Below are 12129 nucleotides of genomic sequence, written 5' to 3'. Positions count from 1 at the left end.
GGAGTGATGGCAAAAATGCTAAAAACTCTCTGTTACTGGTCACGTTTTTCTCTAAAAAATTATATCATGTTTTAGATAGAACATACACTTTTAAATAACTTTGCTTTTTTTCTCTTGATATCCTTTGTTCAAAATAATACCTAGGTAGGTAAAACAACCTCTATTAAAGTATATGAAGAGTTTTCTTCTTATTGCTAGTTAATAAGGCTACATTGGAATATGATCTTGCTAGTAGTGTATAACAGTTTTACCTAAGATGCTTACACAAGGGAAGGGCTAAAGTAAATTACAGGGATTTGTTTAGATGGAAGTGGAACAGAGATAAAAGACAATACAGCCAGAAAGAGGCAAACATTATATTCTGTATGTAATTGGTGTTGTAAAATGAAGTAGTCGGTATGGTGTAGAAAAGGTAGCCCTAAGCAAATACCAAGATACTTTAACAAATTATTTCATAGACTGATGAGTATTTTTAAAGTTTTAGAAACTAATCCAAAATTAAACTTTAGGTGATTCAGATAGACCATACAATTTTATAAAACATGCCAATTTACTTTCATTATAATAATAGGCATAATCTTTTTATACCAACATTTTCTGAAGCATAAGCTCCTTCTGAGTAAGAGACCCCAGAATTTGCAGATATGTGTTTTGTGATTGGCTGATGGCTGTCAGAGGATACAAGGGACAGTGGAAATGGAACTCACTTTAAAATTTGTCAGAAAAAAATCTATTACTAATTTGACATTGAAACAATGGCCTAACAATCACATTTTAATGGCTGTGGCTTTTACATTTGCTCATTTTCGGGCCGAAAAGTCTACTTATCAATTCGGCAAGATCACAACATGGCATTTTTGTCTGCTTCCGGCATTCACAAACAGGTTTTCAGATCCTCGATAAAAGCTTTTTTTTCTCTTATGGGGCCGAAAAGTTCTTGGTGATCACAATCTATTTTCAAGTCACTTTTCAATATTTTTTCAAGGCTATTTTTGACTTTTCAAATGTGACACCTCTAGGCACTTCATTAGTCCTCAAAAGGGCATTTTGGACATCTTCAAAACTATTTCAAGGATATTTTCAAACAGTCTCTTATCTTGTCTGAATGAAATCTCTGATAAGTTTCTCCTTTCAGAAGAGCACAGCTTCGAAGGCACCTAAAGATTGCAAGACAATTATTGGTAACCTTGCCACCTGAGGAAACCAATCCCTCTGTGCTTTCCTAGACCCCAAACTGAACCCCAATCCAAGAGAATTACATCTGCAGACATTATTTTCTAAGTTTGGTGAAAAAAGGAAGCCCCCAGAAAATGTTTTGGAAAACTATCCAGCAGGAAAGAGATTGCCATTGGCCAGCAATTAAGTGATAAATTGAAACTCTCTAAATGATAAAATCTATTAAAAGTATACATTTTACTAGGTGAATGTACTTGGCAAGTGGTTCCTAAGCAAATAAAGAAGGATATAACCACAAGAAGATCAGTTCAGCATGAGTTAAATAAACAAATCTAAGTGTGTATATAGAATAATTTGAATAAATATCAAAGCATTTGTTGCTTCTCAGTTTAGTAACTTTTATATTGTTTTGTTTGCATCATAACTATGTTGAATCTTGGATAACAAAAGTAGCCCCAACGTCCACAAAACAAAATACAATATATTGCTCGAGTGCAAACACCGCTGGAAGTAAACATTTATCATTCTAAAAAATATTGTATTCTCCCATAAATTATTTGGGCAGTCTCTGGACCCCAGGATATTAGTTATCATAGCTGCTCTCCATGCTGTCTCTTTGGTGTGCTTGACACTCATACATAACAGGTTAAAGATTGATGAGGGGTTGCTGGACAGTGTGTTGTTGCCAATTAAATTATGGGTGTCCCATTCCTATGACGATTAAAATTATCCTGTGAATTGGAGATGTAGCACAGCCAGATGGCTTTATATGATGTGGATGGCCCAAGGCTGTTACAGTGAGAGGCATCATCATTGATATCATTGTACAGGTCCAAAAGGGATTTCTTTCATGTAATTAGCAAGAGTCCATGAGCTAGTGACGTATGGGATATACATTCCTACCAGGAGGGGCAAAGTTTCCCAAACCTCAAAATGCCTATAAATACACCCCTCACCACACCCACAAATCAGTTTTACAAACTTTGCCTCCCGTGGAGGTGGTGAAGTAAGTTTGTGCTAGATTCTACGTTGATATGCGCTCTGCAGCAGGTTGGAGCCCAGTTTTCCTCTCAGCGTGCAGTGAATGTTAGAGGGATGTGAAGAGAGTATTGCCTATTTGAATTCAATGATCTCCTTCTACGGGGTCTATTTCATAGGTTCTCTGTTATCGGTCGTAGAGATTCATCTCTTACCTCCCTTTTCAGATCGACGATATACTCTTATATATACCATTACCTCTACTGATTCTCGTTTCAGTACTGGTTTGGCTTTCTACTACATGTAGATGAGTGTCCTGGGGTAAAGTAAATCTTTATTTTTGTGACACTCTAAGCTATGGTTGGGCACTTTTATATAAAGTTCTAAATATTTGTGTTTAAACATTTATTTGCCTTGATTCAGAATGTTCAATATTCCTTATTTCAGACAGTCAGTTTCATTATTTGGGATAATGCATTTGAATAATCAATTTTTTTCTTACCTTAAAATTTGACTTTTTTTCCCTGTGGGCTGTTAGGCTCGCGGGGGCTGAAAATGCTTCATTTTATTGCGTCATTCTTGGCGCGGACTTTTTTGGCGCAAAAAAATTCTTAGTTATTTCCGGCGTCATACGTGTCACCGGAAGTTGCGTCATTTTTGACGTTTTTTTTTGCGCCAAAAGTGTCGGCGTTACCGGATGTGGCGTCATTTTTGGCGCCAAAAGCATTTAGGCGCCAGATAATGTGGGCGTTTTTTTTTTGCTCTAAAAAATATGGGCGTCATTATTGTCTCCACATTATTTAAGTCTCATTGTTTATTGCTTCTGGTTGCTAGAGGCTTGTTCACTGGCAATTTTTCCCATTCCTGAAACTGTCATTTAAGGAATTTGATAAATTTTGCTTTATATGGTTTTTTTTTCTATTACATATTGCAAGATGTCCCAGATTGACCCTGAATCAGAAGATACTTCTGGAAAATCGCTGCCTGATGCTGGATCTACCAAAGTTAAGTGTATTTGCTGTAAACTTATGGTATCTGTTCCTCCAGCTGTTGTTTGTAATGAATGCCATGACAAACTTGTTAATGCAGATAATATTTCCTTTAGTAATGTTACATTACCTGTTGTTGTTCCATCAACATATAATACTCAGAGTGTTCCTGTTAACATAAGAGATTTTGTTTCTAAATCCATTAAGAAGGCGTTGTCTGTTATTCCTCCTTCTAGTAAACGTAAAAGGTCTTTTAAAACTACTCATTTTTCAGATGAATTTATAAATGAACATCATTCTGATTCTGATAATGATTCCTCTGGTTCAGAGGTTTCTGTTTCAGAGGTTGATGCTGATAAATCTTCATATTTGTTCAAAATGGAATTTATTCGTTCTTTACTTAAAGAAGTCTTAATTGCATTAGAAATAGAGGATTCTGGTCCTCTTGATACTAAATCTAAACGTTTAAATAAGGTTTTTAAATCTCCTGTAGTTATTCCAGAAGTTTTTCCTGTCCCGGATGCTATTTCTGAAGTAATCTCCAGGGAATGGAATAATTTGGGTAATTCATTTACTCCTTCTAAACGTTTTAAGCAATTATATCCTGTGCCATCTGACAGATTAGAGTTTTGGGACAAAATCCCTAAGGTTGATGGGGCTATCTCTACTCTTGCTAAGCGTACTACTATTCCTAAGGCAGATAGTACTTCCTTTAAGGATCCTTTAGATAGGAAAATTTAATCCTTTCTGAGAAAAGCTTACTTATGTTCAGGTAATCTTCTTAGACCTGCTATATCTTTAGCGGATGTTGCTGCAGCTTCAACTTTTTGGTTAGAAGCTTTAGCGCAACAAGTAACAGATCACAATTCTCATAGCATTGTTAATCTTCTTCAACATGCTAATAATTTTATTTGTGATGCCATATTTGATATCATTAGGGTTGATGTCAGGTATATTTCTCTAGCTATTTTAGCTAGAAGAGCTTTATGGCTTAAAACTTGGAATGCTGATATGTCTTCTAAGTCAACTTTGCTTTCCCTTTCTTTCCAGGGTAATAAATTATTTGGTTCACAGTTGGATTCTATTATTTCAACTGTTACTGGAGGGAAAGGAACTTTTTTACCACAGGATAAAAAATCTAAAGGTAAATTTAGGTCTAATAATCGTTTTCGTTCCTTTCATCACAATAAGGAACAAAAGCCTGATCCTTCCCCTACAGGAGCGGTATCAGTTTGGAAACCATCTCCAGTCTGGAATAAATCCAAGCCTTTTAGAAAGCTAAAGCCAGCTCCCAAGTCCACATGAAGGTGCAGCCCTCATTCCAGCCCAGCTGGTAGGGGGCAGATTACGATTTTTCAAAGAAATTTGGATCAATTTAATTCACAATCTTTGGATTCAGAACATTGTTTCAGAAGGGTACAGAATAGGCTTCAAGATAAGGCCTCCTGCAAGAAGATTTTTTCTTTCCCGTGTCCCAGTAAATCCAGTGAAGGCTCAAGCATTTCTGAAATGTGTTTCAGATCTAGAGTTGGCTGGAGTAATTATGCCAGTTCCAGTTCTGGAACAGGGGCTGGGGTTTTACTCAAATCTATTCATTGTACCAAAGAAGGAGAATTCCTTCAGACCAGTTCTGGATTTAAAAATATTGAATCGTTATGTAAGGATACCAACATTCAAAATGGTAACTATAAGGACTATTCTGCCTTTTGTTCAGCAAGGGCATTATATGTCCACAATAGATTTACAGGATGCATATCTGCATATTCCGATTCATCCAGATCACTATCAGTTTCTGAGATTCTCTTTCCTAGACAAGCATTACCAGTTTGTTGCTCTGCCGTTTGGCCTAGCAACAGCTCCAAGGATTTTTACAAAGGTTCTCGGTGCCCTTCTGTCTGTAATCAGAGAACAGGGTATTGTGGTATTTCCTTATTTGGACGATATCTTGGTCCTTGCTCAGTCTTCACATTTAGCAGAATCTCATACGAATCGACTTGTATTGTTTCTTCAAGATCATGGTTGGAGGATCAATTTACCGAAAAGTTCATTGATTCCTCAGACAAGGGTAACCTTTTTAGGTTTCCAGATAGATTCAGTGTCCATGACTCTGTCTCTGACAGACAAGAGACGTCTAAAATTGGTTTCAGCTTGTCGAAACCTTCAGTCTCAATCATTCCCTTCGGTAGCCTTATGCATGGAAATTCTAGGTCTTATGACTGCTGCATCGGACGCGATCCCCTTTGCTCGTTTTCACATGCGACCTCTTCAGCTTTGTATGCTGAACCAGTGGTGCAGGGATTATACAAAGATATCGCAATTGATATCTTTAAAACCGATTGTACGACACTCTCTGACGTGGTGGACAGATCACCATCGTTTAGTTCAGGGGGCTTCTTTTGTTCTTCCAACTTGGACTGTGATTTCAACAGATGCAAGTCTGACAGGTTGGGGAGCTGTTTGGGGGTCTCTGACAGCACAAGGGGTTTGGGAATCTCAGGAGGTGAGATTACCAATCAATATTTTGGAACTCCGTGCAATTTTCAGAGCTCTTCAGTTGTGGCCTCTTCTAAAGAGAGAGTCGTTCATTTGTTTTCAGACGGACAATGTCACAACTGTGGCATATATCAATCATCAAGGAGGGACTCACAGTCCTCTGGCTATGAAAGAAGTATCTCGAATACTGGTATGGGCGGAATCCAGCTCCTGTCTAATTTCTGCGGTTCATATCCCAGGTATAGACAATTGGGAAGCGGATTATCTCAGTCGCCAAACGTTACATCCGGGAGAATGGTCTCTTAACCCAGAGGTATTTCTTAAGATTGTTCAAATGTGGGGTCTTCCAGAAATAGATCTGATGGCTTCTCATCTAAACAAGAAGCTTCCCAGGTATCTGTCCAGATCCAGGGATACTCAGGCGGAAGCAGTGGATGCATTGTCACTTCCTTGGAAGTATCATCCTGCCTATATCTTTCCGCCTCTAGTTCTTCTTCCAAGAGTAATTTCCAAGATTCTGAAGGAATGCTCGTTTGTTCTGCTGGTGGCTCCAGCATGGCCTCACAGGTTTTGGTATGCGGATCTTGTCCGGATGGCCACTTGCCAACCGTGGACTCTTCCGTTAAGACCAGACCTTCTGTCGCAAGGTCCTTTTTTCCATCAGGATCTCAAATCCTTAAATTTAAAGGTATGGAGATTGAACGCTTGATTCTCAGTCAAAGAGGTTTCTCTGATTCTGTGATTAATACTATGTTACAGGCTCGTAAATCTGTATCTAGGAAGATATATTATCGAGTCTGGAAGATTTACATTTCTTGGTGTCTTTCTCATCATTTTTCCTGGCATTCTTTTAGAATTCCGAGAATTTTACAGTTTCTTCAGGATGGTTTAGATAAAGGTTTGTCTGCAAGTTCCTTGAAAGGACAAATCTCTGCTCTTTCTGTTCTTTTTCACAGAAAGATTGCTAATCTTCCTGATATTCATTGTTTTGTACAAGCTTTGGTTCGTATAAAACCTTTTATTAAGTCAATTTCTCCTCCTTGGAGTTTGAATTTGGTTCTGGGGGCTCTTCAAGCTCCTCCGTTTGAACCTATGCATTCACTGGACATTAAATTACTTTCTTGGAAAGTTTTGTTTCTGTTGGCCATCTCTTCGGCTAGAAGAGTTTCTGAATTATCTGCTCTTTCTTGTGAGTCTCCTTTTCTGTTTTTTCATCAGGATAAGGCGGTGTTGCGAACTTCTTTTAAATTTTTACCTAAGGTTGTGAATTCTAACAACATTAGTAGAGAAATTGTGGTTCCTTCATTGTGTCCTAATCCTAAGAATTCTAAGGAGAGATCATTGCATTCTTTGGATGTAGTTAGAGCTTTGAAATATTATGTTGAAGCTACTAAGAATTTCCGAAAGACTTCTAGTCTATTTGTTATCTTTTCCAGTTCTAGGAAAGGTCAGAAGGCCTCTGCCATTTCTTTGGCGTCTTGGTTGAAATCTTTAATTCATCATGCTTATGTCGAGTCGGGTAAAACTCCGCCTCAAAGGATTACAGCTCATTCTACTAGGTCAGTTTCTACTTCCTGGGCGTTTAGGAATGAAACTTTCGGTTGATCAGATTTGCAAAGCAGCAACTTGGTCTTCTTTGCATACTTTTACTAAATTCTACCATTTTGATGTGTTTTCTTCTTCTGAAGCAGTTTTTGGTAGAAAAGTTCTTCAGGCAGCTGTTTCAGTTTGATTCTTCTGCTTATAATTTCAGTTTTTTTCATTATAAGATTTAAACTTTATTTTGGGTGTGGATTATTTTCAGCGTAATTGGCTGTCTTTATTTTATCCCTCCCTCTCTAGTGACTCTTGCGTGGAAGATCCACATCTTGGGTATTCATTATCCCATACGTCACTAGCTCATGGACTCTTGCTAATTACATGAAAGAAAACATAATTTATGTAAGAACTTACCTTATAAATTAATTTCTTTCATATTAGCAAGAGTCCATGAGGCCCACCCTTTTTTGTGGTGGTTATGATTTTTTTGTATAAAGCACAATTATTCCAATTCCTTATTTTTTATGCTTTCGCACTTTTGTCTTATCACCCCACTTCTTGGCTATGCGTTAAACTGATTTGTGGGTGTGGTGAGGGGTGTATTTATAGGCATTTTGAGGTTTGGGAAACTTTGCCCCTCCTGGTAGGAATGTATATCCCATACGTCTCTAGCTCATGGACTCTTGCTAATATGAAAGAAATGAATTTATCAGGTAAGTTCTTACATAAATTATGTTTTTCTACGCGATCTACACTGCTGCATAATTTCTCTACTGTTCAGATCATCCAGTCTAGTCCTTGAAATGAACACTCAAGGCACTATCCTGCTTCTTCACCATTTTTATCAAGCCTCCTTTCTCTTCTTTTCAGCATGTTTGTAGCAAATACTGTCACTCTATGATGAGGTCTTGGGAAGATTACTTTTCAGTTAGCAATGTGAGCAGAACAAGAGTTACAGTCAGCTTATACTCACTAAGGTTTACACAACTAGGTGTGTGACCAGTCATTATTCCAGGCTTGCACATTTTTACAGGGATACATTTTTGCTAAAACTAACAATATATATGTGCACAATTGCTGGATTAATCGACCCCTAGAGTAAAATAAATAAAACTTGCATTTTTGGTGTAAGATAGTTTGGCTCAATTTTTCATCCAGAAATATAGTAAATGCCCTTATTTGGGCAACAGAGTTTTTATCAGATTTGTACCCTTTAATCAACATGGGACATTATAGATCTCACACTAGCTGGTAGTTTTAAAAAAGTTTAATTGTATCTAGACATTAGGTTTTGGGAGACAAATAAAAGTATGTATGTGTTTTAAAAAACGAGGCTCATATCTGACAGTTATAGATGTAGATCAGTAGATGATTCTATAAAGTGACAAGCCAAAGGGAAATTCCTTGTATGCCAGGTAATACAGGTGAATACTATAAGGCTTTTACTTGGAATAGTAATCTGGCTTTACTAAATTTAAAGGTTAAAAATGTGTCTAATCTAGGGTCAGGGGTCTGGGCATACTGATTGGAGCAAACCCTAAAATGACATATTGTAATAATCTAATAATTTGGTTTCATGTGTCTACACTTATAGGTGATATTCATCTAGATTTTCACTCTAGTGGTAATCATTATGTGTGGTCAAAAGTAACATCCACGGTGCACAACATCATCGTAGGCAAGCTCTGGATAGACCAGGTCAGTATAATATTTACATTCCTCTAATTAAACCTAGTGTATTAATTTTATGTAACATTTAAATATAAAAGATTATTTAGCATTTAAAGGGACAGTGTACACCAATGTTCTTATAACTGCATGTATTAGACACTATTATGAAGAAGAATATGGACAGATACTGATCTAAAAATCCAGTATCAAACCTTTTAAAAACTTACTTAGAAACTCCCAGTTTAGCACTGTTGATGTGGTTAGGTCGGGAAAGCAGAAAGAGCAGACACTACCCCCTCGCTGCATATGAAAAGACAAGTTGCACAAACAATAGCTGCACAAATCTGTAGACCTCAGTCTACATCTGATACTTTGGGGCTTGGTTAGGAGTCTGAAAATCAGCACAATGCTATTAAAAATAAGCAAAACTTTACATTTTTACAAAAACACTCCCAGATGGGCTATATAAATGTATCATCCACAAAACATGTATGCAAAGAAAAATCTAGTATACAATGTCCCTAGTATACAAGTATACAAAGAAAAGTTGTTACATTATTGTAAAGTATATATATATATATATACAGTATATTATAATTCAGGTAGAGCTTGCAATTTTAAACAACTTTCCAATTTACTTCTAGTTTCAAATTAGTTCTCTTGGTGTATCTTTTGTTGAAAAGGACACCTAGATATGCTCAGAAGCAGCAATGCACTAATAAAATCTATCTGGTCACATATGAACAGCGCTGCAGAATCTGTTGGCGCTTTATAAATAAAGAATAATAATATGCTTGTGTTCACCAGATATATTTAGCTAGGTCCAAGTAGTGAATTTCTACTCTTGGTGCCCTTTGTTAAACATAGTTAGTCTCCTAGGAGCTCAGGAGAGTACATGTGCCTTTTGCATTCTATGGAAGCAGTATTTGTAGCTATGTAATATATTGTTGCAAATACTGCTGCAATAGAATGCTAAAGAATGTTAATCTGTAATTATTTCATATAGGTGGCGAGAGTCCACAAGCTAGTTAATGATGGGATATACATTCCTACCAGGAGGGGGCAAAGTTTCCCAAACCTCAAATGCCTATAAATACACTTCCCACCTCACTCATACCTCAGTTTTAAAAACTTTGCCTCCTTAGGAGGTGGTGAAGCATGATGTGCTTGATTTCTTCAGTGAAAGGCGCGTCTAGGCATATTGAAGCCCAGTTCCTCTCTAACACCTAGATTACAAGTTTTGCGCTATAGAGGGTGCGAACGAACGCAACAAAAGTTGCATTATTTCACCCTCCATAGCGCTGCTATTACAAGATTCTAAAAAGCAGCCTTGTGCGTGCGATATGGTGGCGATGAGCTCCATACTGCACAAAATCCAAGGGCTGCTTTGAAGTGCTCGTGCACAATTTCCCCATAGACATCAATGGGGAGAAAGTGTTAGAAAAAAACTAACACCTGAATCGCGGAATTGCGATCACTGTAACGCAAACCCCATCGATGTCTATGGGGAAAAAAAGTTAAGTTTAAACCTAACACCCTGACATAAACCCCAAGTTTAAACACCCCTAATCTGCCGCACCGACATCGCCGCCACTAATAAAAGTTATTAACCCCTATTCCTCTACACCCCAACATCGCTAACACTATAATAAATCTATTAACCCCTATTCTGCCGCCGCCGCCACTAAATATATTTATTAACCCCTAAACCTCTTTCCTCCCACATCACCGCCACTAAATAAATCTATTAACCCCCCACATCGCAAAAAAATAAGTTAAACTATTAATCCTTAAACCTATCACCCCCTAACTTTATATTAAAATTACAATATCCCTATCTTAAAATAAATAAAAACTTACCTGTGAAATTAAAAAAAACTAAAGTTTAAACTAGCAATTAACCTAACATAGCTATTATACTAAAATTAAAATAACTACCAATTAAAAAAAAAACTAAATTACACATTAAAAAAAACTAACACTACTAAAAAAAATTAAATCTAAAAATACAAAAAATAAAAAATACTAAATTACAAAAAATAATAAACACTAAATTACAAAAAATAACAAACACTAAATTACAAAAAATAACAAACGAAATTATTCAAAATAAAAACAATTACACCTAATCTAACAGCCCTATAAAAATAAAAGCCCCCCAAAAATAAAATAAAAACCTAGCCTACAATGAACTAACAATAGCCCTTAAAAGGGCCTTTTGTAGGGCATTGCTTTAAATAAATCAGCTCTTTTACCTGAAAAAAATACAAAGACCCCCCAACAGTAAAACCCACCACCCAACCAACCCCCCAAAATTAAAAACCTAACTCTAACAAAAACCTAAGCTACCCATTGCCCTGAAAAGGGCATTTGTATGGGCATTGAAAAAAATACATTTAGCTCTTTCGCATTGCCCTTAAAAGGGCATTTAGCACTTTTTAAAAAGCCCAAACCCTAACCTAAAAAAAAAAACCACCTAAAAAAAGTAAAAAAAACTTTAACACTAAACCCTGATGATCCACTTACAGTTTCTTCATCCCATCGCGAGGTCTTCATCCATCCAGGAGGCGTCTTCTATCTTCATCCAGGCGGCATCTTCTATCTTCATCCCGGCTGTGTATTCTATCTTCATCCTGGCGGCACGGTGCGGGTCATATTTCAAGACATCCGGCGCGGAGCGTCCTCTTCATACGTTCGCCACCGTACACTGAATCTTCAATGTAAGGGAGCCTTTTGAAAATGGCATCCCTTGCATTCCTATTGGCTGATTTGATTTTTGAAATTCAAATCAGCCAATAGGATGATAGCTACTGAAATCCTATTGGCTGTTCAAATTAGCTACTAAAATTATATTGGCTGATTAAAATAAAAAGCGCCCCCCCCCCCCCCCAAAAAAAAAAAAATCCTAGCCTACAATAAACTACCAATAGCCCTTAAAAGGGCCTTTTGTAGGGCATTGCCTTAAAGAAATCAGCTCTTTTACCTGTAAAAAAAAATACAAAGACCCCCAACAGTAAAACCCACCACCCAACCAACCTCCCAAAATAAAAAACATAACTCTAACAAACACCTAAGCTACCCATTGCCCTGAAAAGGGCATTTGTAAGGGCATTGCCCTTAAACAATTAACACTAACCCCCGACGATCCATGCGGCAAAGTCTTCTATCTTCATCCAGGCGGCATCTTTTATCTCCATCCTGGCGGTGTCTTCTATCTTCATCCAATAGAATTTCAGTAGCTCTCATCCTATTTGGCTAATCATCCAATAGGAATGCAAGGGAC

At 37.2% G+C, this 12129-nt stretch overlaps 1 protein-coding gene across 1 annotated transcript in view; it reads left to right on the top strand.

The window, feature by feature from the left end:
• The window catches only part of LOC128648791 (oxysterol-binding protein 2-like), a 731192-nt gene that overhangs the window by 642583 nt on the left and 76480 nt on the right, over nt 1-12129 (top strand). Inside the window, 1 exon segment of the mRNA XM_053701658.1 lies at nt 8770-8873. Within this exon segment, the coding sequence (XP_053557633.1) occupies nt 8770-8873 (104 nt within the window).

Source organism: Bombina bombina, chromosome 2 (assembly GCF_027579735.1).
Source record: "Bombina bombina isolate aBomBom1 chromosome 2, aBomBom1.pri, whole genome shotgun sequence".
Classification (NCBI taxonomy): domain Eukaryota; kingdom Metazoa; phylum Chordata; class Amphibia; order Anura; family Bombinatoridae; genus Bombina; species Bombina bombina.
The sequence above is the reverse complement of the archived record's forward strand: the minus strand, read 5'-3'. Positions and strand labels throughout refer to the sequence as shown.